General features: G+C 35.3%; 1 protein-coding gene and 1 non-coding gene across 7 annotated transcripts in view; one reads left to right on the top strand and one right to left on the bottom strand.

The window, feature by feature from the left end:
- Window positions 1–2521: 2521 nt before the first annotated feature.
- The window catches only part of SP3 (Sp3 transcription factor), a 65037-nt gene continuing 40042 nt past the window's right edge, over window positions 2522–27516 (bottom strand). For all 6 annotated transcript variants that reach the window (XM_060152623.1, XM_060152622.1, XM_060152626.1 and 3 more), the window contains 3 exons: window positions 12435–12627; window positions 6680–6876; window positions 2522–4292 (listed from right to left, as the gene is read on the bottom strand). In XM_060152623.1, the coding sequence (XP_060008606.1) occupies window positions 3976–4292; window positions 6680–6876; window positions 12435–12627 (707 nt within the window). In that variant the 3' untranslated portion in view covers window positions 2522–3975. The remainder of the gene's footprint in view (window positions 4293–6679; window positions 6877–12434; window positions 12628–27516) is intronic.
- On the top strand, window positions 13437–13543 carry LOC132522547 (U6 spliceosomal RNA). Its single transcript, XR_009541285.1, has one exon. It is a non-coding gene; the product is annotated as a U6 spliceosomal RNA (small nuclear RNA).

Below are 27516 nucleotides of genomic sequence, written 5' to 3'. Positions count from 1 at the left end.
ACAATATATTTGATTACACACAAATCTGCCTGAACAAGACAAGGGGCCAAGTCAGTATTATCTTTGTGTCTCCAACACTAAATAAAAAACATGATTTCACTAAAGTATCAAATCTTGTTCCCAAGATATTGACCAATTTTGTTCTGTGCTGATTATCAGACTACAAAAGACTTACTGCTCACTCATGGCAAAAAGTTTTAAAAATACTGTTTAGTAAAACAAATTGTTCTCTTACACTGAAAACAATTCTTTTCTACTTAACATAATTAAAACTGAAAACCAAATCGTCTACTAGGGGAGCATGACCAACAATATTTTAAAACCAAATGTTATTATTAATAACCCCACATTTCAAACAATATTGAATACAATAAAAATTTTAATAGAAAAACTCTGGAATCATGAGTAAGTCAGTAATAGGATCCTTACTACAATTAAGATACTAAAGGGATGCTTGCTCTATTTAGAGTGATTCTAACCCAGGAGTGTTTATCAGAGCCACTTGAGGAGCTGTTAAAAATACATACAGTTGACCCCTGAAAAACAAGGGGGTTAATCCACATATAACTTATGGCCCTCACTACGCCTGATTCATCCACATCTGTTAACTCAACCAACCAGACTGTACAGCACTGCAGTATTTACTCCTGAAAAACAGCCGCGTTTAAGCAGACACCCCACAGTTCAAACCCACCGGCACTCACGGGTCACGTGTGTATATTCTCCATCTCCAGAAATGTAGATTTAGGTCAAGAACGAAGCTAGGCCTGTGGACATTTTTAAATGGTCCCAGCGTTTTCTGATGAACAATACTGGCTAAGAACTATTTTCTATGAAATATGTTTGACATGCTTTCAAATTACATGTACATGTATTTTTACTATTTAAGCATTTTCACTATTCGGAAATAACTTAAGCATCTTCATTATTTTGCCCAAAGTTACTTACAGGGCACCCGGCCTTTTGCAATAGGTGTATGTCTTTAAAACTTTATTAAAGTAATTTAATAATTACTTTTAATTTAATAAAGTAATTGAATTACTTTTCAAAGGCATTAAGTCTCAACAGAAAATAAAATTTTCTTAAGTGTTTATTTTCTTTAAATTGAGGTATAGAGTATAGACACCTAGTCCACTAGATGAGTATGTTCTGATAAACAGGAATTATTTGTATGTAAATATACTGAATATGCACTAACTCTAGCCTTTACAAAAATAAAGCAATTGCCAAAAACACCTTATTGAAGAATATACTTACACTAAGAAATATTATACCATACACAATACTAATAGATTTTATAACTAGAAAAAAATTACTTCAGGGTAATTCTTCAAATATTAAGTTTCCAGAGTATATTCAACATTTTTTCAATAAAAATCAAGAAGTATTTAAAATCACCTTGGTTGAGGTTGAACAATAACTTTCATTTCTTTGTTAGGTAAAGATCCAAAATTCACAGGTATATTCCAGGTGGGCACTCAAAAAAATCTAAAAACTTATTTAAATAATATTTAAGACTACTTACTATCTTCATTGCATTCATGTTCTAAGAACTGATAAAATTTGCTTGGAAACTCATGGATCAAAAACTCTCTATAAGCTTACTATAAATTTTCAATATTAAAAACAGCTCTACTATCGCACTCTAAAAAGTTTTTTAATTTCCTGACTTAATAGGTGTTTTTGCTCAAGTGAGCAACCTCCTCACATAATCCTCTTCACACAACCTAATTTTTTAAATTCTAGAAATTATTTACAGGAGTTTGAAGACTCAAATTCTAACCATGTAACTTCAAAATAAATGTACATTCATTAATTTCTATGATTCCAAGTAATACTTCCTATTTCACGTCACAAGCTTAAGTCTCACATGAGAAAAAACTTTGTGTTTTTATGTGTATCTAGCATTGTCCTATGCGTTCAAAGATATTACTGACAGTATCAGATTGGGCCTGGAAAACAGACAATGGAAATCTTTAACCCCACTGTATACACGTAGAAAGTAATTGGATTTTTTATTTTAAAATATCTAAAATAGTCGTATTAATATCCTGTTAATTTTTCCTTCCCTCTTACCCTGCCTTTATGATTAGACATATATAAATTCAAAAACATAACCCTTTCAAATAACTCTTGCCATGGTTACCAAAGCTTGTCTTATGCTATCATTTTCAAGAATCTTCATGTAAACTCAAGTTTTTGATAAATCAATATCCTGCATTGCTTTAACAGGGGAAACAAAGGAAAAATAAGGTTTGCAAAATGGATTGATAAAATTCTAATGAATCAATGTGGGCTAAAAGATTTTTTTCAAAAGTTCTATTTAATAAGTTCATTTTTAGGCAAAAAAAATAGTAATCTGCTAGAGCCTCTACTCTTCCCTTTTTAATATACCTGTTTACAATAATCTCAGCATCTGAAATCAAGAATCTGCAAATAAAATGCTAAGAAAAATAAATCACACTGATTTTCTTACCCCATACCACTGCAATTATTTTAAATGCATAGGAATACAACAAACTCAAAAGAAAAAAAAAATAGTGTTTTATTAACTACCACACTGTTATAATACACTTTAAACGTACAATAAGGTAGCCTTTAAATTTGAGGTGGTCTTAAGAATAACAAATGAACAGAATCCCAAATTTTTGAAATAAGTGAACTGCTGCAGTTATAGGTATACATTTTGGAAAATTGTATAGCTCTTACAAGACCAGCAATGAAACTTTATTTTGTACATTTTTTAATAATTGAAAATATAAACAATAATTAAAAAATAAAAAGAAAATACAGCATAATAAAAAACATACATTTCTCAATTAAATGTACTGGATACATATAAATTTTAAGGGAAAAAGCAAAAAAGGAAAATGGTTGATATTTAAGTGCAGACTGACTACCTAGACCAAAAACAAAACAAACAAAAAAAAAGACTTAAAAAAATATCATAAAACCTCTAGTTCTCTATGACTAATATCCATATGGTTGGAGTATCGTCACTATGGAAGTGATTTTGTTATGTTTGCATATGTTATACTTTACTGGTAATTTACATGATGGCTTTTAAGGCCCTGGCAGACATGTGGTTTTTGGAAACAAGATTGGATTCAAAAAAAAAAAAAAAAAAAAATCACTGCTAAGACGCAATAACACCTTATTTTTTTGGTCCTCCAATACTCAAGAAAAGGGATAATTCACTATAACATTTTCTTACCACCCAAATGCCTCAACCTATACATTTTAAACTTTTTTAAACATTGGTTATATTGCCCAACTTCGTTATTGAAAGAATATTAACAAGACATTATTTTGGCAAATTAAATCTTAAACATGGCTTTTCAACAGGATTTAAAAGGTGACTATCCCTAGAGTTCCATGTTAAAATGTAGTTTTCAAAATCTTACAAGAGTAATGCTTAAAATATTGTACATAGTTAACCTAATTAAAATAATTAGCTTCAAAATGACAAATTGATAAGCTAAGTAAAGCCTACACTATGTAACATTTGCTTGGAAACTTGATTTGTCAGTTATGCATAATAAAAATTCCAGTCATCAAGAAAATTACAAAAAATTTTTTTATCATAACATGATTTCTTTCACCCACCAACTTTTTTTTTATCTTACAATAGATAAATACCAACATGTTCTCATTTTTACACTAAACCACACAGGATTGATGCATTTGGTTAGACTACCATTCGCATTGTTAAATTCAATTTTCTCTTTATATAACTTGGTAAAATTTCATTTCTTCTAGATTCCAAAAGTACCTACAAAACCCATGCAATTTTACCATTTTTAATATACTATGGAATATCATACAAAGTAAGGCATTTCAGTGTCATGTATAACCAAGTTACTGTCAATCCAAAAATTTTTGCACATCAATAAAAAGATATCTAAGAACTTAGGAACAATGTTCTTCTCACTACTGTATAAAAATAACCACGATGAATAAGTATTTGTGTAATATTTACTCCATTGTCTCATTTCCAGAAACTGTGACAAGCTGTAAAGGTATTTCAGTGTTGGTAAGGATATCTTGATTGCTGGTGGTGGAAGTATTAACAGTTCCTATCCCTGAAACAGAACCTTGTTGAATATTTGCAAGGATAAGTGTTGTTCCTCCTGCAGTAATCAAAGTATCATCTCGTGCAGCTTCCACAGATGCCAGCACTGTACTGCTAGAGTGAATACCTTTTTTATTCTGATGTGTTTTAATATGTTTGGCAAGGTGATCACTTCTCATAAAGCGTTTTGAACATTCTGGACAAACAAATTTCTTCTCACCTGTTGAAGAAATTACGTTACTTAGTCTTTTAAATTTAACATTAATAGACTCATCATTCCCTGAGAAAGAAAATAAGCCAACACTGACAGTTAGGGACAGGGAGCAGAGTTCAATTAGAACTATATTAGCTTCATGAGCTGTCCCTGCAAGATTTCTCTCATAGAATACTTTTCCCCTAAATAAACATGTCACCTTTATTTCTGGATGAAAAGCAATCTTCAAACTTATTATACACTGATATTCAGGTAAGAATTTAATACCTCAACTATGCTAATAGTTTTGAAACATCTGTTACAAAATACCAGCTTAAAAACGACTATCTGTAGCATACTTCTCTAAAGAAAAATACACTGTTTTAAGCTATATTTAAGGTATTATTAACATGTCAGATCCCTGATACTCAACCTTCAACTCTTAAATGCGAATTTAAGTAACTACAGAGTACTTCTAGATTAAAGCCAAGACACAAGCTTGAAGTCTAATAAAGACTGAGTAGTCCCAAGAATAATGGAGATGGCCAGATGACCTGATTTCAGCTGGAATAATCAAGAGCAAGCCTAATAAATCATGATGTTAAAAGTTAATAAGACTCTATGATGCCTAAATTTGTTTCCCAGCTTAAATACTTATTTTAAATACAAAAGACAGACAGAACTTCTATTATGTTGAAGACCTACTATGTAAGACAATTAGTAGAAGATAAGGCAAAAGGCCAACCTACAAGGAATCTAAGGAGAACTCAACCAATAAACAAATCCAGTATTTTCTTAATTTATTTTCTTCAAAATGTCTTTCTTACGTATCTCTTGTTCCAGCACCTCTCCTCTCAGCAGGTCCTCATCAGACCTCATGCCTGAACTATATTACAATGGCACACTAGTCTCTCCCTTTCCAATCCAACAAATCAATGCCAGACAAATCTTCCTTAAATACCAAATTTTATTACAGTACAAAACTTCACCACTGTACTAAGTGGTATGGGAATGCAAGAGTAACCTGCAGATAACTGAACAGTTCAGACTCTCCATTACCTAACTTCCAATGACTTCTATAACGTGGTTCAATCCTACGTAACAGAAATGTGTTAAATAAAATCTCATCTTCACTCGTGACAAATGATCTCACTTCTTCTATTCATATACTATTCTATTCTTCTGGGAAGGTATTTCCCAAAGCTTCTCTCGGAACATTAGCCCTGAGACATACTCCATGGCAAAATGGCAAAATGGCACAATGAGAGGTTGCCACTACCTCCCGCGACTTGGGAGATGTACAGTGCTCATTAACATTCTATTAAAGGTCCTAAGAGGCATTCCTTGAAGGTACTTGTATAGTAACCCTCTTTAACACAGTGTTTCCTACACTTATTTGATCATAGACCTTTTTTCCCTTTTACATTATTTCTTTTTATATCCTGCTGATCAAATTCCACTGAGGAAAATTCTATTATAGGGCCATGCTCAAAAATGCCTTACTATCCCAACAATAATGATCTCTGCCTCCAAGCACACTTTATCTACTTTCTTATATTGTCCATTGCAGTTTCAAACAGGTTAAGCTCATCTGTCTACCTACCTGATGAGACAGAAATTAAAACGAGGAGAGCATGTAACATAATACTACATACTTCATGGGTTATTTTATATATTTAGATCTAAGAGACTTCAAAATCCATATCGTCCACCGTTTCACCATAGTTCTCTCTTCTAAGCTCTCTAAACTTTGTAAATGCATTATATATTTTTCAATTCTTCAGTATTGAGCATAGACTGATGAACACCTTGATCATTAATGGCAGTAGAAGAAAAATATCTGTATATGTTATATTAAGTTAGAATTCAATTTGGGTCATTCCTAGGTCCATTTCATGTAACAACCACACAACACTATGTGTTAAAACAACTAAATGAAAGAGTCTTCACATCAACAATGCCTTGGTTATTCCTCAGTGAAATATCTTTTGCTTACCTCACACACATTAAAACAAGAAAGGGTGAAATGCCTGAATTTATCAGAGGAAAAGGAATTATTATTTATTACAGTGTTAAGGAGGAAGAAGAAGATAATGATCAAGAGTAATAACACACAACTAATTTAAAACATTAACATAATTAACAATGATGAGATAAATGTGGCTTAAGACACTGAATAATATGAAAACAAAAGCTAACCAAAGTCTGCATAAAATGAAACATTATTTTATAAAATAAGCCATACTGACTTGTTTGGAATTAGTGTTTTTAAATTGGTGTTACTGAAGATAGAAATATGATGTAATTGGTCATATTTTTAAAGATTCAGTTCAGTAAGGTATGCTTAAAAAAATTTCAAGGTAGTATGTAGCCTTACAGTTAATTTTTATCTGTTAAAAGTAAATATTAGTAACCTGTATGTGTTCTTCTGTGCCTCTGTAATTCATCACTTCGAGTAAATCTTTTACCACAGAACATCCAGTTACAAATAAAAGGGCGCTCCCCAGAATGCCAACGCAGATGAGCTCTCAGATGTGAGGTCTTCCCATAGACTTTACCACATCCTGGTATATGACAAATGTGTTGCTTCTTTTTCCCAAGATTGGTACCTCTAAAAAACACACACAGAATAATATATACTTATATGAAAATATTCAAATGGACATTATCACTCATATCATACTCCCCATGTTGAATTTCAAATAGAAGACATTATCACTGTGAGGTCAATCAGAAACCAAGATCATTTAAAATCAATTTAAAGAAAAATTAATAAGTTTTACATATTCATTTTACTCCACAACTAATGTGAGTGTTGTCCAAATGTAAATATGCTCAAGAAATATATAATTTAAAAGAACACTTCATACATAAAGAGTAAAGTTATTTATTATTCGGTCAGAACCATTCCCAAATTCTATGCATAGGCCCAATCCGATTAAATTAGTTGTACCAGAAACTAAATGGCCTATTCAAAGTCATGATGTCAGCTAATTTAAAAAGTAAATAAACCAACAATAAATGCATAACTAATCATAGGTACAATTAAGGCACCTTAAGAAGACTTTAAATTAAGATGATATAAGCATTATTTATTCACATATTTGTATGGCCACACCCTGAATATACACTGACTTGGAGAAAATCAGAGAAAAAAATCTAGACAAAGCTATTGTCTTAGATCCCTAGAACTACATGAAATAAATTAAAATTATCTTTACAGTTAAAATTCCCTATTAACCATGCAAAGATACCCAAAATTATAAATCAGAGAAATAATAAAATGCAGTTTCTCCACATTGCAAAATTTGACATCTGTTACATTTCAGTATTTGATACCAAGAACAGGGTTTAGAAGATATGTGCTTATTAGATGGGTGAACACAGGTATCTTAGCCTAAGCAAGAAGAAAACGATTTTGATTCCAGAACTGATATTCAAATCATATTAAACACTACAGAAAATGTTATTACTCAACCTCAAAAAAAAAAAGGCTAGTTACTGAATAAAAACAAATGAGTTTATAAAAAAATGACATTTTAGACTCATCAACTGTCAAAATCATATTATTATATAAACTTTGCAGTTTCTCTGAGATTACAAAAAGGTACATTTAAGACCCCCCCCAACTTCCCCTCCTCCCACAATCTCACAGTCTAGGTATAGCCTGTAAACCTTCCATAAGCCTGTAAATCCTCCTGTATATAATATACCTATCGTTTTTCAAATTTTACTGGAAAAATGCATATTTCCCCACATTTATATTTTAATGTACTCACACTCAGTAGCATGTGAAATTGCCATAGGACAAACAGTGCTAAACGGTGCAGTGCTGGCTGTTAGATGCCATAGGTGTTCTGAACAGGGAGACATCAATGTGGGCTCCAGTAGTTAGAGAAGGCTTCGTGGAGGAGGTGGGTAGAATTTAGATAGAAAGGAGGGAAGGCATTCCAGGCAGAGGAATAGCATAAGTAAAGACAAGGAGGAGTCATGCTGTTGTCTCAAGGGCAAGGATGTCATAATCTAACACAATTCTAGTTTCTGCTCCAGTCCACCCCCAATTTCTACTCTCTTCAAAGAGCTGAGTTGAGTGAAACAGGTTTTGCTGGCTCACCTGCAATGCCAAAGTCTTAACCAAAGCCAATAATATTTCCATTTAATTTAGCTTTTTAAATTTGTTTTATTCTTAAATGGCCCTAAGAAAAAGAGCAATGTCTGTGGCTATTGGTGTACAAACCGATTTTACATATTGTGTTCACCATAGCAATTTCACAGAGAACCCAATTCAGTTCACTCTACACTCTTATCTTCTTGCCTCTCTTCTAATCCTACCACTCAGGTGAATCAATGTGCTTTTATAAATTCAAAAGTGCTATTTTACTAACTTAGCAAAATTTAGCTTTGAGAGCACGAACAAAGCACAAGACTATAACAAATTACAGCAACAAATATGAGTTCCCAAAGAACCAAAAATCCAGGGAAAGATGTTTTCATCAACTGAATTATAAGGTAACAAGACATACTCGTTGTCTGAAAATGGGACAGGCAACTAAGAAAAAAAAATGGAGACGGGGCACACAAAAATATACAATATAAGGGAAAAAGTCCAATACCGAGGTCCAAGTTTTTATTTTAAAAAAATTTTTTTACTCAAGATAAGATCTAGATATGCCAGATATGGATTTATGGCATGTGATGTGAAGGAAGAGAACTGAAGTGAATTTATCAACAAACTTCAAGTAGTAAAAGATTACCGTAAGTTTTCCTCTTGATTTATATAGTTACACCACTAATGCCTATTACATGATCTTACAAAACTAACAATTTTAAGTTCATTTTCTTGACTGCTTAAACTTGCTCCCAAAATTTTAATAATGCAAAGACAGAGTGACACAATAAATAAAGCTAAATTCTGAGTAGAGGGATTAAGAAAAGTTAAGTAAATCGAGTCTTTTGCTTGGGACAGGAGAAACGGAACACAAACTGAAAGGCTAACAGGGAAGAAAACAGATTTTACAAATTAACTTAAATTTTTTAAAACTGGATTGAGGTTGTCTAAACCACACAAAACCTATATAACAATAACGCCTTTAGAATTTATTTTACTTTATAAAATTGTCTCTTCCACTAGAGTATAAAGTTTCTGAAGTCTGGTTCTGCTTAATAAATATTGGCTAAATGCCCAAATGAATACAGTTTTTAAATATTTAATTATATTTTACACCTTGCTCAAAAAGGTAAAAAAATAAAATTTAGTTCTCTAAAGATGCCACTTTATACGTACTATTATTTTTTTAAAAGAATACTGTTGCGGAAAGGCTAATATTCTAAAATGTATGAAGTGCCACCTACCTCACCTTTGCAGAACAGGATTTACTATATGTTGTGCTTCTATTAATTAGATGCAGCAACTGTCAATGATACAATTGTGCCTATCATGAGTATATTAGTTGAATTTTGTTCAAATGAGCTCTAAGAAACAACAGTTGTTTTTCTTAAGAACTTCAATTTTAATTGTTAGAATAAGTTATTAAAAAGTGAACTCACAAAAGTTCTGGAAAAATATGAGTATTTTTATAATCCTCAGTTTAAGGAAGACTTTTAATAGCATGATAATAATGCATCTCAACTAAAAATTTTGTGCTTAAAAAAAGGTTTGCAAGCTTTAAGTGAGAACTTTCTTTACTTGTGTAAATAAATGCATTTTGCAAACCACTGACAAAGTTGAAAGACAATGTAAAACTGGAAAAAAATATGTGCACGTATGACAGACAAATTAACAGATTCACAAAAGACAAAGAAATAATTCACAAAAGAAATTTTGAAATGGTAAAATAACACAACAAAAAATGTTCAAATAAAGTAACAAAAATATACTGAATAAAACAATAGTGAGGAATTACTTCTCATCTCTCAGACTTTAAAAGGTTTTTAAAAATTATAAAATCCATTGTTGGCAAGGGTGTGGGAAAACATACTCTCATACACCACTGATGGGAGTATAAATTGATACAACCTTTCTAGCAGACAATTCCCTTTGATAAAACAATTCCACCACTGCCAACTTATAATGATGAAATAATCAGATGTGCAAAGATATATGTGTAAGAATTAGAATTTCAACAATAAACTCCCAAAAGTTGTTAAATTCTTACACATCCATACCATAGAATACCATACAGTCATAAAAAACGGATACAAACTCTATGTACACTTGGAAATATGATCACAAAAATTTTCAAAAGAAAAACAGACACATAAAACAGTGAGAGTAAAGTCTGGAAGGATATATACAAAAATGTTACAACAGTCATCTTGAAGTAGGGTAGAAGTTTGGTATTCTTTTAAAACTTCTCTATATTTCTGAATTTTTATGAACATGTATTAATTTAATAAAAATAATTTTAAAAGATTTTCAATTTAAAGAAAAGAATAAGCAAAATACAGGCAAGGCCTTGACCCTCAGTTACATTTGACTTTCATGAAAATTTATCTTGAAAGTTCCCGTAAAAATGAGAGTAAATTTCAGAAAAGTTGTCTAACCAGAATTCCACACTAACTTATTTAAATTGACCAAAACATTTCAAAGAATAAGTAAAACTTCAAACAAGTGAATAATTACCAGTAGGAAATACAAATGCCTAAGGATCAGATGGAGAAGAAGCAAATTCACCTGGGAGGCAGTACACTGCAGTGGTTAAGGCCTTGATAAGAAACTGGGTCCAAATCCCAGCTGTGTATGCTGTAAAGAATCATTCAACTTCTCCATGCCTCACTTATAAGACCATCTAGAACACAGTAAGCTCTCAGTATTAACAGTTACTAGTCATTACTATCATTGTGAATGGGCTGGCCAATGTACAAAACAACTCAAAAGGCAGAGAGGCTCTACTAGGTCAAGTTCATTAACAGGGTTTTTTTTTTTTTTTTGGTCTATTTAAATAGTTCATTTCTGAGAGAGTTATATTAAGGTCTTTCACTATGACTAGACGACATGGTTATAATGTCTTTAGAGTTCTATCAGTTTTTGCTCTATGTATTTCAAAGTTGTGGGGAAAAGGTACCATGGCTATTAAATCTTCTTGGTGAAAACTTCATATTATTAAGAAATATATCACTGGGCTTCCCTGGTGGCGCAGTGGTTGAGAGTCCACCTGCCGATGCAGGGGACACGGGTTCATGCCCCGGTCTGGGAAGACCCCACATGCCGTGGAGCGGCTGGGCCCGTGAGCCATGGCTGCTGAGCCTACGCGTCCGGAGCCTGTGCTCCGCAACGGGAGAGGCCACAACAGTGAGAGGCCTGCATAATGCAAAAAAAAAAAAAGAAATATATCCCTATCTATCCATTTGATATTTTCACCTTAATCTTACCATGTCCAAGATTCCTTTTCGTTAACATTTGCCTAGTAAGTCTTTTCCATTCCTTTACTTTCAACATTCCTGCACCAATTTGAGATGTTCCTTATAATCAATGTAAGGCTGGGCTTTATGTCTTTTAAATATGATCTGAGAGTCAATCTCTCAATTATTAAGCTTAATCCATCCACATTTAATGTAATTACTGATCTGTTTTGAGTTTATTCCTGTCATGTTATTATTTCTTAATATTTCTGAAAACACTGAATGGAGATATTACAGTTCCACTTTTTAAAAAATTCCATCATTAAGGCTTATTATTCATTTCCATTGAAAATGGAAAATACTTATGCTTTATTAACAATTTCTGAACTTATATAACTGCTATTCTCAAGCTAAGAATCAACTTTTTATAAAAATTTATTTTTATTGGAGTATAGTTGCTTTACAATGTTGTGTTAGTTTCTACTGTAGAGAAGAATCAGCTTTTTAATCAGTATTTAGGCAAATCCACTGCTGGTTTGCAAACAGACTAATATCCAATATGGGCCTGTTAAATGGCATCTTACTATACTTTTTTTTTAAGTAAACTAAGTAATTTTAGTTTTTTTAAAACAGGCATTTAGAACTGAAAATTTGATTTCATATATTTTGTTCTCTAACTTTTTCTGCCACACTCATACAGACAAACACACAAGATGATCATGTAATGAATAATTTCCCTTAGTTAAGTGACATGGCATGCAGCATTTCAAAAATTAGGGTGATGATATTAACAGTCTAAAAAGAAAAGTATGTTTCGTGTGTGCATACCTCCCACCACCTTCTTTACAGTTGGGACAGGTGCAAGCTACCCTTCGAAGTCTTTTTCCTTCTTGATGTTGTTGGTCCCCTTCTTCATCTACCACCTGTACTCTTAAATGTGTTAGATCATTGGTATTCAATGTAGAATCACCACTGAGCTGCCACTCTTCAGGATCAGGTTCTTCTTCCTTGATCCTAATATCTAAAGAAGAAAACAAATACAGATGAGAAGCAGCCCACTGGCCCAAAAAGATAGCATGAGATCTGAGCCTCTCTAAGGTAAAATGAATAAATACTATGTAAAAGTAAAAAATCATCTGTTTGTGGAGCATAATCATTGCTCCTTGTTGTGGATTATTCTTTTAAAACAATCTATTTTATTCTAAATATCAGAGATTAAGCCAAAAAGAGAATAAAGCCACCATGAGAGCTTGCTTTTAAAAATTCATTAAGAAAGCCAATTTCTTTTGAGCAAGCTGAGTCATAAAACAATCTGAAACTTCAGTTATAATTGTTCAAATAGTCAATAAATCAATGGTCAACTCAGAATAGAACAAATTCTAATGCCTGTTAAACCTCTTTTTTACAGCGTGTATCAATTACGCATATTTGTAGATACTATGGGAATGCAAAATGTAGGTCCTATGGGAATGAAATTATGCCTATCAGTAGGTACAATGAAATTATTACTCATAAACTTAAGTTTTAAAGTCAATCCTTACTAAAAATCTATAATGGCCACAACCACAATATCATTGTGGAAGGAGGTGCATAAGTATGAGAGAGTTTCTATTTTCAATGAGTTTTATTATAAAGCAGACTGGGAAACAAAATGAGCATGCAATGGTGAGGAAGAGTGGATATGGCAGGAAGTTACATTGTTCTGTCAGCATAGCCAAACATCTTTCTTTGTATCGATAATGATATAACATCATTTCCTTATGTGAAACTAAGAGGTTTTTTTCAACTCAGAAAACTAATTAAAAGAAAAAAAAAGAAAACAATACATGAGTGCTAGCTTTGGCAGCACATACACTAAAATTGGAAGGATAGAGAAAAAATTAGCATGGCCCCTGTGCAAGGATGACACACAAATTCATGAAGCATTCCATACTTTTACAATTTGTATGGCAACACAAAAGACCCCGAGGAGCCAAAACAATCTTGAGAAAGAAAAACGGAGCTGGAGGAATCAGGCTCCCTGACTTCAGACTATACTACAAAGCTACAGTAATCAAGACAGTATGGTACTGGCACAAAAACAGAAATATAGATCAATGGAACAAGATAGAAAGCCCAGAGATAAACCCACACACCTATGGTCAACTCATCTATGACAAAGGAGGCAAGGATATACAATGGAGAAAAGACAGTCTCTTCAATAAGTGGCACTGGGAAAACTGGACAGCTACTTGTAAAAGAATGAAATTAGAACACTCCCTAACACCATACACAAAAATAAACTCAAAATGGATTAAAGACCTAAATATAAGACCAGACACTATAAAACTCTTAGAGGAAAACATAGGAAAAACAATCTTTAACATAAATCACAGCAAGATCTTCTTTGGCTCACCTCCTAGAGTACTGAAAATAAAAACAGAAATAAACAAATGGGACCTAATGAAACTTAAAAGCTTTTGCACAGCAAAGAAAACCATAAACGAGATGAAAAGACACCCCTCAGAATGGGAGAAAATGTTTTGCAAATGACGCAACCGACAAGGGATTAGTCTCCATAATATACAAACAGCTCATGCACTCAGCATCAAAAAAACAAACAACCCAATCAAAAAATGGGCAGAGGGCTTCCCTGGTGGCGCAGTGGTTAAGAGTCCGCCTGCCGATGCAGGGGACGCGGGTTCGTGCCCCGGTCTGGGGGGATCCCGCATGCCGCGGGGCGGCTGGGCCCGTGAGCCATGGCCGCTGGGCCTGCGCGTCCGGAGCCTGCGCTCCGCAGCGGGAGAGGCCACAGCAGTGAGAGGCCCGCGTAACGCAAAAAAAAAAGGGCAGAAAACCTAAATAGACATTTCTCCAAAGAAGACATACAGGTGGCCAAGAGGCACAAGAAAAGATGCTCAACATTACTAATTATTAGAGAAATGCAGATCAAAACTGGTCAGAATGGCCATCATCAAAAACTCTACAAACAATAAATACTGGACAGGGTGTGGAGAAAAGGGAACTCTCTTGCACTGTTTGGTGGGAATGTAAACTGATATAGCACTATGGAGAACAGTATGGAGGTTCCTTAAAAAACTAAAAATAGAACTACCATATGACCTAGCAATCCCACTACTGGGCATATACCCAGAGAAAACCATAATTCAAAAAGACACATGCACCCCAATGTTCACTGCAGCACTATTTACAATAGTCAGGACATGGAAGCAACCTAAATGCCCATCGACAGACAAATGGATAAAGAAGATGCAGCACATATATACAATGGAATATTACTCAGCCATAAAAAGGAACAAAATTGGATCATTTGTAGAGATGTGGATGGACCTAGAGTCTGTCATACAGAATGAAGTAAGTCAGAAAGAGAAAAACAAATACTGTATATTAACACATATATGTGGAATCTAGAAAAATGGTACAGATGAACCTATTTGCAGGTCAGGAATAGAGATGCAGACATAGAGAACAAACGTGTGGACATGGTGGGTGAGTGGTAAGGGAGGGTGGGATGAACTGGGAGATCGGGACTGACATATACATACACATTATCATGTGTAAAACAGACAGCTAATGGGAACCGCTGTATAGCGCAGGGAGCTCAGCTCGGTGCTCTGTGGTGACCTAGATGGGCGTGATTGGGGGCGGGGGAGGGAGGTCCAAGAGGGAGGGGATATATATACACATATAGCTGATTCACTTCATTGTACAGCAGAAACTAACACAACATTGTAAAGCAACTATTCCCCAATAAAAAAAAATTAAAATGAAAACAAAAACCCCCACAATACATGATTTAGAACAAACACTGAATATAATCATCTTTGATAAAACATAAATTCCTACACATTTTAATTTTGATTTATGTAAACTAAAAATCTTAATGGACATTTATTTTAGATTTACACCAGTCACTAATAATTGGAGCCAAAAATAGCCTAAAGAAATCAAATGTGCCCTAATAGCTCCTGAATTTATACTAATGAAAACTAGAATGTGCAACCAAGAAAAATGCCTCTAACAGTTTAAAATTAATTTATTTTATCAGAAAAACTACAACTAAGAATCAAGGGGGGAAATGGGAAGAGAGGGCACTCTGGCCTGGGCAACAGGGTAGATGGTTGTGCCATTCACTGCAATAGGAAACACTGGAGAAGGTTCAGGTGGAGGTAAAGAAGGACAGTTAATTCAAGGTTGCTGGTCACAGAGTCTTAACAGCTTGTGAGACAAAACAGTAAAAAAGCTGGATCTACACAGATGGAGTGCATCCAAAGTAGTAGGTTAGATCATTCAAGGACTATAAGTAGAATGAAGAGAAAGCAGCCTATGAGGAATGCAGACATTTAAGGAACAGGCAGAAGAGGATGAACCTGTGCAGGAAAGGCGTACCCAGAAAAATGTGCTACATTAAAGAAAGGAAAAGTGGTCAACATCAAATACTGCAGAAAATTCAAGAAGGAAACTAAGAAAATGGGCAAGAAGTGAAAAAGTGTTTAATAACAAGTACAGATATGTCTGGCTTGAGAGGGAGACAGAAACATGACACTACAGGCTAAAGGGGACCAAAAAAGAGAGTCTGGGGGAAGAAGTGTTTTGTTCTATGTTTGAAGACAGGGAAGACTTGAACATGTGTAAATGTTCATGAGAAAGATCCACTATAGAGGGAGAGACTGAAAACACAAGAATAAAGTCCCTAAGAAGTCAGGAGGAGATGATGAGCCATAGCACTTACAGGCTTAACTGCTGGAGCACAGCCACCTCCTCTATTACATGAGGGAAGAAAAGATATAGGCACATTCATTCAATAAGTGATTAGCTACTATGTGCCATGAACTGTGCTAGACCCCAGAGGCAGAGAGAATTTGATGCCTAGAAATTAAGGGGAAATGGTTTCTATTTCCTCAGTGAAAGCATGAAGAATTAGATATGTATAAAATTCATCCAAACACACAACATAAATGAGTACTGACCTCTGTTCCTTTATAATCAGGTGTCCACCTGCATCATTATGACAAGACATTTAAATATATGCACAAATACCGCATAGTATTAGCTTTTTTACAAGTTAAATAAAAGACAGCATATGGATAGCACATATCCAGAGTTGGATAAATTTTAAGTCCATAAAACGAGGAATTTTGTCAGATGTTTTTAAAGCTACTCATCTTACATTATTTGTGACAAGACAACAAGGAAAAAGGACGACAGAATAATATTAAGAGCAGATAAAGGAGTCTAGAGAGAGAGAAGATTTAAAGAAATCGTAGAGAACAAATAAAGCAACTGATGAGAGAGGGCAAGAATGAAATACAACCTGACTGAGGGGATAACGATATTACAGGTCATTCCTACTCCTATTGTTAATTCTCTTAACTGGAACCTACAAAATATCTTTAAAGAGTGTGTCATGGCCATGGATACTTATAACTTAGTTCTCTTTCCTATTGAATTCCAATAAAACAAAGGCACATAGAACATAACATGTCCAAACTGAACACATCTTGTCCACTCACCAAACCTTCTCCTGCTTCCCCCTTTATTGATAATTGCAAGCCACCTAATGGCTCAAACCATCAATTTCAGGTGAGTCCTGTCAGTCCATTCCCAGCCTCTCATGTCTCGCTTCTGCCAATCCAACTTTTACAGAGCTTCCAGAATCTTCTTCCTAAATACAAAATCTAATGGCATCACTTTCCTGATTCATTACCTGCACTAATTTTCTATTTTCTACAGTATTAAGTACTAACTTGTTAATTTGGTACTCAAGAACCTTCTCAATCTGGCCGCAACTGCTCTTCCAACTTCAGTATTAAAATACTGAAATTCTCATCACTGTCAGAACCCATGTCCTTTCTCAATGTCACACCCATAAGTATATGCCTCTCTTGCCTGGACTGTTTTCTAGCTCTTTTCCTTTTTCATGTAACCAACATCTACTTATCCTTCAATATTAGTTCAAATGTCATCTCCCTTATACATGCTTATGGTAGAATTAGTTCTACTTACTGGCTCATACATCCCTTTAGATAATAAATGCTTCACTCAAAAGTGCTCAGAAAATACAATCTGACTAAATGAACAAACCCTTCCTTAAGGAGGAACTTCCAGTCTAGGTAATAATCTACCTGGAAAACTCTGCCCTCTACTTCTCTATGCTCCTTCTATCTGCAAATAATACATATAGAGAAGATTTAAAAATTTAATTTTATCTCAAATGGATACTTAATTTTCTAGCATTACTTACTGAAAACAAAAAAGAGTCAGTTCATATGGACAGGACCACAAAGTGCTCATTAAAGACAATAAATTATTTGCCCAAGAAGTGTTATACCCAATTTTTAATCATTTTTCTTGCTCATACACATCTGGAGTATTTTAGAATCTTAATCATAAATTTCACCCATCTAGTAAATCTTAAATAATTCCTCTTTGCCAACCTGCATTATCAACTTAATACAGACACCTTTAAAAACAGGTCTTCAGGGCTTCCCTGGTGGCGCAGTGGTTGAGAGTCCGCTGCCGATGCAGGGGACACAGGTTCGTGCCCGTTCCGGGAAGATCCCACATGCCGCAGAGCGGCTGGGCCCATGAGCCATGGCTGCTGAGCCTGCACGTCCAGAGCCTGTGCTCCGCAACGGGAGAGGCCACAGCAGGGAGAGGCCCGCGTACCGCAAAAAAAACCAAAAAAACAAAAAAATAGGTCTTCAGTACTAGGCAGTCAAGTTTGTATCTTCCTCTATATCTTAGTGTAGATAATAGCAAAATATTTTTTACCATGCTGCATTAGTGTCCTGCATGGTACCTAGTTATCCTCAGAAATCTACTGTTTATAAAGCTCAGGAGAAGGGGAAGTGATACCCATCAAAATGGCCCACAGAAGTATGAAAAGGTACTCAATATTATTAGATATCAGGAAAATTAAAATTAAAATCATAGTGAAATATCCTACACATCCACCAAGATGGCTAAAACTTTTTAACAGGTCACCTGTTAGCAAAGTAATAGAGCAACTGAAACTCTCCCACACTGCTGGTGGGTGTGTAAATCAGTATAACAACTTTGGAAATCTTTTGACCGTATATTTTAAAGATGAACCTATGTATACCCTATAACGGAAGCAATTTCACTCCAACGGAAAGGCACATACACATGACACCAAAAGTACAGAAATTCATCCTAAACTGGAAGTAACTCATATATCCACTAGTGTTGGAATAGAAAAATCATAATATATTCATTCATACAGTGTAATATGTTAAAACAATGAAAATTAACAACTTACATGCAACAGGAACACCACAGACATAATTTTAAACAAAAGAAGGCACATACACACTCTCTCTTACATATAATACCTCTATCTATAGAGAGACAGATATACCATTTAAATAAAGCTCAAAGCAACAGGAAACACTACTATACAGTGACTGCCTACCTTTACGAGGCGTAATGACTGGGTACAGGGAGATTGAGGAACTGCTGGCAATATCTTATTTCTTGATCCAGGTGGTAATTTTTCCTATGTGTTTGTTTTATAAAAAATCATCGTTACACACCTATGATTTGTACATTTTTCTGAGTGTATACTATACTTTGAAAGATCATTCTAAATAAAAAAATTTAAAGTAATCTATAGGAGATGACTTAGGGAATTTGTTAAAGACAGTCAATCAATGTTTGTTGTGGTTTCATCTCTAGTTCCTGTATAACCAACTAGCCCCTTCTCCCACCACTGGAATTAAAAACAAAAACATAAATAAACAAACAAAACCTTAAGATGACTGGGCTCCCAGCAAAGTATTGCACTGGATCTGAACCCAGGCATTTGAATTTCGGAGCCTGCACTATTAAGCACTAGTCCATATGAAATTAATAAACCCCTCGTTAAGATAACGCAGTAGCAAGACCAAGAAATTAATCACATTTTATTTCTCATTTGAATTTCCAGTGTCTTAAACGCATGATAATACACTTCCATATTCAGTAAGTAATTATTAAGAATCTACTGGATATCAGACACTGTGCTATGGGACAAAGAATTAAAGGGAAAAAAGAGAAAAAGAAAAAAAATGTCTAAGGGATTTTATTGTAAAAGAATAAAGTCATAATCAAAAGAAAAAAAAGATGACTGTGCTCCAAAAATTAAGTCAATTTGAAGTTTAGGACATAATGTTATTCTCTACAAATATGTGAGTGATTACAATATGCCAGTCACTGTTCTAGGTTCTAAGGATAAAAGTGAACAACAGTTAAGCTCATGTCTTTATCAAGTTTCCTTTTTAGTGGGAAAAGACAGAATAATCGAGTAAATATGGCTGACCCTTGAACAATGCAGAGTTAGGAGTGCCATTGTGTAACTTATAGTTCTCCTTCCGTATACATCTGCCTATTCAACCAACTGCAGATCGTGTAATACTGTTGTATTTTCTATTGAAAAAACTCTGCATGTAAATGGATTTGAGCAGTTCAAACCCATGTTCAAGGGTCAACTGTACACAGCATTTTGTGTGGTGGTGAACTGTTATGGGAATAAAGTGAGGTAAGGATAGACAGAAAGTGAAAGGAGAGAAGTACTTGCTGTTTTAAATAAGTGGCCAGAAAAGGTTTTGCTAATACGGTGACATTTGACCCTGAAGGAGGCAAAGGAGCAAGAAGGTGGGGGAAAGTATTCCAGGTAGAAGGAAGAGCAAGGTGGATGTATGCTTGGTGTGTTCAGAGAAATGCAAGGAGGCCTGTGTGGCTAGAAAGAAATGAATGTGAAAGAAGAGTAGTAAGTAACAAGATAGCAGAGATAAAAATGTAAAGGTGGGATAAGATTATATATGATGTTATACATTGTGTACTACCTTGTAGGCCACTAAAAGTTTCCATTTTAGGGCTTCCCTGGTGGCGCAGTGGTTGAGAGTCCACCTGCCGATGCAGGGGACGTGGGTTTGTGCCCCAGTCTGGGAGGATCCCACATGCTGCGGAGCAGCTGGGCCCGTGAGCCATGGCCACTGGGCCTGCGCGTCCGGAGCCTGTGCTCTGCAGCGGGAGAGGCCACAGCAATGAGAGGCCCGCGTACCGCAAAAAAAAAATAAAAGTTTACATTTTATTCAGTGAGTGAAGCCACTGAGAGTAGAGGGGTGATACAGTGGCGTAAAACTAGTTGTTAATGAGTAAGTGGTAAGGAATGGTCAGAATCAGGAAATACTTTGTAGGTAGAGTCAAAGACATTTGCTAACAGGGTTTTATGTGAGGTGTGAGAACAAGGAGTTAAATGTAACTCCAAGGTTTTAGTCCTGAGCAACTAAAAAGATGGAGTTGCCATTAACTGAAACAGAGTAGAGTGGGGGTATAAAAAATTACGGGAGAGGGGTGCCATTCAGGGGTCCATTTTTGGATATGAAAGTTTTGAAGTACCTATGAAATACCCAAATGATCATGTTGATTAGGCGGCTGACGGATCTGGAGTTCAAACAGAAGTATGGCCCACAGATATAAATTTGGGCATCATCAACATTTACAGTTGGTTACTGAGAGTCACCTGGAATGTAGTATATATATATATTTATAGGAAGAAACCCTAGGCACTTCAAAGCTGACAGGCAGCGATTAAAAAAAAAAAAAGAAAGAAAAAAAGCCAGTGAGACAGGAGGAAGCTGGTATCCAAAAGCCAAGTGAAGAAATCATTTCAAGAAGAAAATAATCAGGGGCTTCCCTGGTAGCGCAGTGGTGGAGAGTCCACCTGCCGATGCAGGGGACACAGGTTCGTGCCCCGGTCCAGGAGGATCCCACATGCCGCGGAGCGGCTAGGCCCGTGAGCCATGGCCGCTGAGCCTGCGCGTCCGGAGCCTGTGCTCCGCAACGGGAGAGGCCACAACAGTGAGAGGCCCATGTACCACAAAAAAAAAAAAGAAAAGAAGAAAATAATCAAAGATGTCAAATGCTTGTCAGTCAAGTAAAATGAGGATTGAGAAATGACTTTTGGATGTAACAATGTGGTAATATCTTGACAAGAGCTGTTCCAATAGAGAAGTGGGAATACAACCCTGCCCAGAGTACATTCAAGAAAATGGAAGGAAATGAACTAGAAACAAGTATATACAAGTCTTTCCAAGAGTTCTGCAGGGAAAGTAAGCATTATAAAAAGGGCACTGAAGGTCCTAAACTAGCCCACAAGGGTAGATTTAACACATAGTGAAATAGTGTAAACTCACCTTTATTTTCAGTAGCACTACCTATATAATATACACTAGTAATATAAAAATGAACATGCTTATTTAAACTTGACTTTTGGTACTTAAGGAATAACAAGTTTTAAACGCAAGAAAAACATGTAAGCAATGGAAACAAATTCTCAAGGACATTTGAGTATACAGTTAAGAACTTTATAAACTAACAGCACTGGTTTTTGATTATATCTATTCTCTACCTCAAAATGCTTAAATGTCCACTTCACCTGGCCTGGTATATGACTGACAGTATCTTTGTGCCATAGTTATAGTTGTTTTCAAGGCCTACCCCAATAAAACAAGTTTGTGAAAGGGATATATAAATGAAAAAAAAATTTTTTCCAATTTCCTGCACACCTCGGTAAGAGCTAAAGGAAAAGAGAGAGAAACAGAGACTTTAAATGATGAAAAAATACACACACACACACAACACAGTATGGTTACAAAGATAAGACTGATTTTCTTGTATAGCCAATGGACAAACACAAAATAACAGAAAGGTATTATTTTAACATGTCATTAATACACTTTAAGTAGAGGAATACCAAAAAAGTAGAGACTGGCGTACGGAAGTGTGGTGGTGAGGGTGTAGATGGATCCAACTTCCCACAGACACCACTATAAAGCACTGATGACTTCAAAGAGTTTGGCTGTTTTTGTGGATTAGGAAGAGGATGAAGCCAGTGGTCTCCAAATCTTCTTGATTGCTCGACACTATTAGTAAAGTTGTGAACATGCACCCCGTAAATGTGTTTATTAAGTATATACAAGTAATACTATTCTAACTGATTATTAAACAGTATAAAACACAAATAGTTATATAAGATAAACAAATGTATTGTTAACTGCGATAGCTCAATATTAGATAATGTCACAACAATATTTAGGTAAGATTCAGTGTTATCAATAGCAGATGGAAACTCTACCATTTTCAATGATACTTGCATTTCTTTTCTATTCAATCCATGGTTTCTTTACATGAATATTAAAGCCACTTGTCCACTCTGAAGGACATTCAGTTAAAACCAAAAAATACAATTCCATTTAATCCAAGCATATCCAAGTACATATAAACAGCAATATGCAGCAGCATGCTAAAAGCAACAAAAAGTGGGTAAGTGAGCAGGCTTATCATATGTAACACAAACACAAATGACATGGAATTAGTGAAGGCACCAATGGCAATCTGTATAATCAATATTAGTTAAGCATTAATAACAAGAGTATGTTTAGATTTCTATTAAAAATATTACAAGAAAATGTTAAATGCCTCCTCCTGAGACTATTTGCTACTTATTTGTCAATAGAGCTAATTGAATATTTAAGATAAATTATTTACTGGTTTATCAAGTCTGAAACATGCATATTTAAATAATACCAGATAAATATGAATTACAGTACTATTGATAAAATGAGACATTCTCCTTTATCAATAGCGTATCATTAGGATTTTGTTGTTCTTACCAAAGGCTTTCATGTTCTCTGCCTTCAATTTTTAAAGTACTGATGAAATTACTTCATTTGATTCTGAAAGTTTATTTTCCTTACATTTTTCTTTAATCAGTTTCACCTGCTATAAAAATCACCTAAAGAGAATTACAGGATAATCCTACAAGATCTCGTATATTGTTTAATTACATTTTCACGTTCATAACTATTTAGATTCCTATGGACATTTCAGAGCTACCAAGTCTTTTTTTCTAGTTTTTCTTTCAATGGGATAGTTCTAAACTATAGACATGGATTCCTAAAAATATAAGTTCACTAATCTGATCAAAAGAGGTTAACACTTTAGGGGAAGGTTTTAAAACCAAATTTTCTTTAACAAATATAAACTTTATATATATAAAATCTCTGCTTTAACATGAAGCAATCTCTTTCCCATAAACCCTATCTCCTTAGATTTGGATCATTACTCTTCTATGACTGCTCCCTTCCCCCTCCCCCACTTAAATTTAATCTTTTATTTCATCTCTACTAATCTTTTTCAAATCCAACCCCCTTCTATTTTTTTTTTTTACAGCAGTTTCCCAAATTATTTTCAAACCTTTTCTACCCAACTGGAGATTATACATTAATAGGAGTATTCTTCCTAGTAAATCTAAACAATACAAGCTTTTGTAAGATACACACACATAGATATAAACATAACTGGAAATGACTGATTTTCTAATATGCCTTACAGAAGACCTCATTTTACAGACATACCACAAATATATGAGAGAGACTATGACCTGCAATTAATACACTGTGAACAGTGAAATACTAACTTCACTTTAATCTGAAGTACTAAATAAGTTACTGTTAAAGGAAGTGTTCAATACCATATGCTAACGCATATATATGGACTTTTTAAAAGCTGTACTCGTGAACCTAGTGGCAAGGCAGGAATAAAGACGTAGAGGTAGAGAACGGACTTGAGGGCACGGTGGCGGGGGGAGGAAGCTGGGATGAAGTGAGAGAGTAGCACTGACATATATACACTACCAAATGTAAAATGGATGGCTAGTGGGAAGATGCTTCACAGCACAAGGAGATCAACTTGATGCTTTGTGACAACCTAGAGGGATGGGATAGGGAGGCTTAAGAGGGAGGGGATATGGGGATATATGTATACATATAGCTGATTCACTTTGTTGTACAGCAGCAACTAACACAGCATTGTAAAGCATTTATACTCCAATAAAGGTGTGGAAAAAAAAAGGAACAGTGTTCTACTCTATGATGACGATAACATATAAGATTTACTACTTGTTGGACACTATTACAAGCACTTAACATACACTGACTTACTTCGTACTCCCAACTACCCTAAGGTTTTAGTCATACTTTTCTCCCAACTTTCTAGATGAGAAAACAAAGAGGTTAAGTTATTTGCCTGAAGTCACACAGCTAAAAAGTGGTGGAGCCAGGACATAAGACAAAGAATTATGCAAAACCGTATTATAAACATTGCTAAAAATCAGTTCCCGCGCTTTTAAAAATGTCCGTACCTAGCACCGCCCCTCCATCCAAATACTGGCAACCCTACGGTGGTCACTATAATAATTTGGGGAAAACTGGGATGGGAAACATTACCTGTGTGTAACTTTGCAAAGTCTGAGACCTCTGAGGTAGAGCACAATGTAGAGTAGAGCACAATGGAGGGCAGATGTCAAGGGCCCGACAACATCTTATTCAAAGAATCCATGTTCTTAGACAACAGATTTGTGATTGCCGAGAGGGAGGGGGTACGGGGGAGGGATGGATTGGGAGTCTGGGGTTAGCAGATGCATTATATACAGAATGGATAAACAACAAGGTCCTACTGTATAGCACAGGAATGGTATTCAATATCCTGTAATACACCATAATGGAAAATAATTTTTAAAAGAATGTGTATATATATATAACTGAATCACTTTGCTGTACAGCAGAAATTAACACAACACTGTGAATCAACTATACTTCAATAAAAAAACCAGGGGGCTTCCCTGGTGGCGCAGTGGTTGAGAGTCCACCTGCCGATGCAGGAGACACGGGTTTGTGCCCCTGTCCGGGAAGATCCCACGTGCCGCGGAGCGGCTGGGCCCGTGAGCCATGGCCACTGGGCCTGCGCGTCCAGAGCCTGTGCTCCGCGGTGGGAGAGGCCGCAGCAGTAAGAGGCCCGCGTACCGCCAAAAAAATAAAAATCAGTTCCCTCCCAGGGCTAGTTCCCAGGAATAGCAGTCTAGCCTCCTTACATATGAATATGTAGTTTTAATTGTAGTTTGTTCAAACCAGTGCGACTTAAAAAATCTGGGGACGATAAAGAAAATGTATAGACATACAATGAAATATTGTGCAGCCTTAAAAAGGAAATCTTGTCATGTGCTACAACATGGATGAACCTTGAGAACATTACACTAAGTGAAATAAGCCAATCACAAAAGGACAAATGCTCTATGAGTCTACTAATATGAAGTATCAAAAGTAGACAAAATCATAGAAACAGAATGTAGAATGGTGGTTGCCAAGGGCTAGGAAGAGGAAAGAAGGGGAATGGATACAGATTTTCAGTTTTTCATTATGTAAAGTTCTACAGCCTGTTGCACAGCAGTGTGAATATATTTAACACTACTGAACTATACACTTAAAATGGTAAATTTAATGTTATGTGTCTTTTACTATAATTTTTAAAAATCTGGGAAAATCTCCCGTTACTTCCCACTCTCAGAGATGACTTATGTTAGGAATCTTACAGATGAAATCTTCAGTGTCACAGATAAGAAGTTCAAATTAACTATGAAGGATACACATCAATATAAGATATTACTGCAAACGGTACTCTTTGCTAAGATTCATCCCTTCCTCCATTAGCTGCAGAGACTAGTTTTCCTCTCTAATTTCAGATTTATAAAGACTACTTTAAAACTATTCCGAAGTTTTTTAAAAAGTAAAAGCTGTTTTCCTCCAACACTCCCCCAGGTTAAAATAATACCAAAAAGATAGTTCTCAAAAAGTCCTGATTGCCCTCTAAGAAACAATAAGAAAGTGATTTGTTACCAGCAGCTCTCACAACTCTCACTATTCAAATCCTAACAGTACCAAACATTCATACTAAGAGTAGATTCAATTTTTAGAGACAAGATGATAACCAGAAGTCACATGTTATGAATACTAGTATTTAAACTGGAAGATATAATTTTGCTCTTCATTCAAAACAAACCGTGACCACAATATAAATTGGATCTCTACAGTAGTTTACCTCCCTAGCACCTAATCATCATTGGAATAAGCAGAACACCTCCTCAGCCTAAGCAATTCAGGACCAATTTTTTTTTTAAGTCTTCTTAGGAAGGCCAAGAGGGGAAATATACAAAAACGTAGTAAGTTATACATGATTTTGTTTTTTAACCTCACCTCTCACAATCCTATTCTCAGTTTTTATATCATCCATCCGGTAGATAAACATATCTTCTCCCATGTTCACAAAGCTATGTTTATGTTACTCACCAAGGGTGCAAAATATAGCTCTACATTAATTCTACTACTAATCCATTCTAATTTCATGTTGCAAGAAAATTCTCTTCCAAACTGGTTTGCAGTCAGGAATTCCCTGGAGGGTCAGTAGTTAGGACTCGGCGCTTTCACTGTCAGGGGCCCAAGTTCAATCCCTGGTTGGGGAACTAAGATCCTGCAAGCCTCGCAGCACAGTCAAAAAAAAAATTGGTTTGCAGTCATCTGTTAAAACACTATTTTAAAAAATAGCTATGGAAGAACAGATAGTTGTTTGAATACTATGTATTATCATAATTTGTTGAAATACAATGGCAATAGCATATAGTATACTATATGCTCATCTCAAATTTATATAACCTGGGTTTCTTTTGTAAGTTTTAATTATTAAAAACTCTTTAAAAGGACTTTCCTGGTGGCACAGTGGTTGAGAATCAACCTGCTAATGCAGGGACACGGGTTCGAGCCCTGGTCCGGGAAGATCCCACATGCCGCGGAGCAACTAAGCCCGTGCGCCACAACTACTGAGCCTGCGCTCTAGAGCCTGCGAGCCACAACTACTGAAGCCCGTGTGCCTAGAGCCCGTGCTCCACACAAGAGAAGACCCCACTCACCGCAACTAGAGAAAGCCCATGCACAGCAAGGAAGACCCAACGCAGCCAAAAACAAACAAACAAAACTCTTTAAAAAATTAAACGTTGGAAAAGAGTATGGAGAAC

The sequence above is a fragment of the Lagenorhynchus albirostris genome, chromosome 6 (genome assembly GCF_949774975.1).
Source record: "Lagenorhynchus albirostris chromosome 6, mLagAlb1.1, whole genome shotgun sequence".
Taxonomy (NCBI): Eukaryota; Metazoa; Chordata; class Mammalia; order Artiodactyla; family Delphinidae; genus Lagenorhynchus; species Lagenorhynchus albirostris.
Note: the sequence above shows the minus strand (reverse complement) of the source record. Positions and strands in the feature narration are given on the sequence as shown.